This window comes from Neophocaena asiaeorientalis, unplaced genomic scaffold (assembly GCF_003031525.2).
Source record: "Neophocaena asiaeorientalis asiaeorientalis breed wild unplaced genomic scaffold, Neophocaena_asiaeorientalis_V1.1 scaffold629, whole genome shotgun sequence".
Lineage (NCBI taxonomy): Eukaryota > Metazoa > Chordata > Mammalia > Artiodactyla > Phocoenidae > Neophocaena > Neophocaena asiaeorientalis.
Window position 1 is genome coordinate 1,686,842 of NW_020175468.1, and position 2,248 is coordinate 1,689,089.

The window sequence follows — 2,248 nt, forward strand, 5'->3', positions numbered from 1 at the left end:
CGGCACGGCGGCGGCGGTGGCGACAGTGGCAAGATCGTGATCAACGTGGGCGGCGTGCGCCATGAGACGTACCGCTCGACGCTGCGCACCCTGCCGGGGACGCGGCTGGCCGGCTTGACGGAGCCCGAGGCGGCGGCGCGCTTCGACTACGACCCGGGCGCCGACGAGTTCTTCTTTGACCGGCATCCGGGTGTCTTCGCCTACGTGCTCAACTACTACCGCACTGGCAAGCTGCATTGCCCGGCCGACGTGTGCGGGCCGCTCTTCGAGGAGGAGCTCGGCTTTTGGGGCATCGACGAGACCGACGTGGAGGCCTGCTGCTGGATGACCTACCGGCAGCACCGGGACGCCGAGGAAGCGCTCGACTCCTTCGAGGCACCCGACCCCTCGGGCGCCGCCAACGCTGCCAACGCTGCGGGCGCTCATGACGCGGGCCTGGACGACGAGGCGGGCGCGGGCGGCGGCGGCCTGGACGGCGCGGGCGGCGAGCTCAAGCGCCTCTGCTTCCAGGACGCTGGCGGCGGCGCCGGGGGCCCGCCAGGGGGCGCGGGCGGCGCGGGCAGCACGTGGTGGCGCCGCTGGCAGCCCCGCGTGTGGGCGCTCTTCGAGGACCCCTACTCGTCGCGGGCCGCCAGGGTGAGCGTGCTCTCGGAGCCCCCATCCCCCTCCCCTCTCCTGGAGCTCCCAGACCCTCAGAAACGCCCCATCCTCGCCCTTAATCCCTGGTCCTTCCCAGCCCTTCCTGGTCTCTCGGCCTCCCAGCCTCTTAGTCTCCCATACTCTGAACACACCCCCGTCTCCCGGCCATCCCCAGATCCTCAGAAGATCTCTCTGCCACCTTCAGAATACTCCAGACCTCTCTAAACCCCACCCAGCTTATCTAGGCCATCGTAGGCACTTAGAAACTTCCTTTCTGACCGTGAATCTCTTAAACACACCCCCTGAACAACCCCACATCTGCCTTTCCTGGACCCCTCCTGAGACCCTCAGAAGACATTTCCTCAACCCTGAGTCTTCCTAGCCCCTTTTAACCTCTTCTCACCTCTCTTGGCCACCCCTCAGACCCTCAGAAGACCCTTGTCCAGCCCTCAGTTTCTTGTACCTCCTTAGATCCTCAGAAGACATCTCTTTCTAACCCTCAAAGTGTCCCAGGTCCTGTGAATACTGTCTCCACCCCCTGCAGACCCTCTGAAGCCTGCTCTCTAGCTTCCAGTCTTCAGTCCTGAAGCCTCTCCCAGCACCTCTGATTCTCCTTCTGCCCGTCTCCACATCCCCTCCCTATCTCCAAGTTTGAGTCTCCTGGTTACCTTTGAACCCCCCTTGCTTATTCTGCCCTTAAAGTCTCAGAATAGTTCCCACCCCAATCTCAGAGTCCCCTGGACTCCTCTGAACCTCCAAACCACTTGCTCTGGCTAGTACACTTCCCCCTCACTGCAACAGAGTCTTGGGGCTTCTTCTCTCCTGGGACCCTGCTGCCCCCTCTGTGTTCACATCCCTTCCTGCATCCTACACACCAACTCCCCTCCTGAGGATTTCCCCATACAGCTCCAGACTTGCCCCAAGGCTTTCACACTCCTCCTCAATGTCTCCAGAAGAGTCCTGAGCCCCCATGATATGCTTTTCCTCTCCAGAACTTCCCATATGCCCTCCAGAATAGCTTCTCTCTCATCCACCGATTCTCCCAACTTCTTCCTTCATCTTTAAACTGTAGAGCCCACTCTCTATCTCCGGGACGCCCTCCTCCCACCCTCAGCCTCCCAGCCTCTTTCCTAGTGGGTAAATGACTTTCCTTCCCGCTCCAGAACTTCACCTAACCTCAATCCTTGGGACCCTCCTCAAGTTATCAGCGCCAAAACTTCCTCCTCAAAATAGCTCCCAGGTCTTTCTGATCTACCTTGGTATCTTCCCACCTGACGCCCCTCCCCAAGCCCTGCTCACTTCCCCTTTCCTAACGCCCCCCCCCCCCACTACCCATTCCAAAGCACAGGACTGGGCCTCTCAGACCCCCCTCCGCCCCCCGCAAAGTGAACCAAAGAGCCCACACTCCAGCCTTCTCCTCTCTCCAGTCTCTATCTCTCTCAAAATTCCATATTTCCCCCAAAGCTCTCTTCGTCTCCCCCCAAAAAAAACTTTCCTCAAACATCTGTAACTTCCCAGGCTAAATAGCTACCCTTCCCCCTGGTTCTCATTTGAACCTCTTCCTCCTCTTAACTTCCTCCCTGTGTTTGTGGAGAGAGGACAGTTCAAG

At 59.7% G+C, this 2,248-nt stretch overlaps 1 protein-coding gene across 1 annotated transcript in view; it reads left to right on the forward strand.

Annotated features, from left to right (window-relative positions):
• Nucleotides 1-2,248, forward strand: part of KCNC3 (potassium voltage-gated channel subfamily C member 3) — a gene marked incomplete at its 5' end in the record, with an annotated part of 7,984 nt that continues 5,736 nt past the window's right edge. Inside the window, one exon of the mRNA XM_024768224.1 lies at nucleotides 1-636. Within this exon, the coding sequence (XP_024623992.1) occupies nucleotides 1-636 (636 nt within the window). The remainder of the gene's footprint in view (nucleotides 637-2,248) is intronic.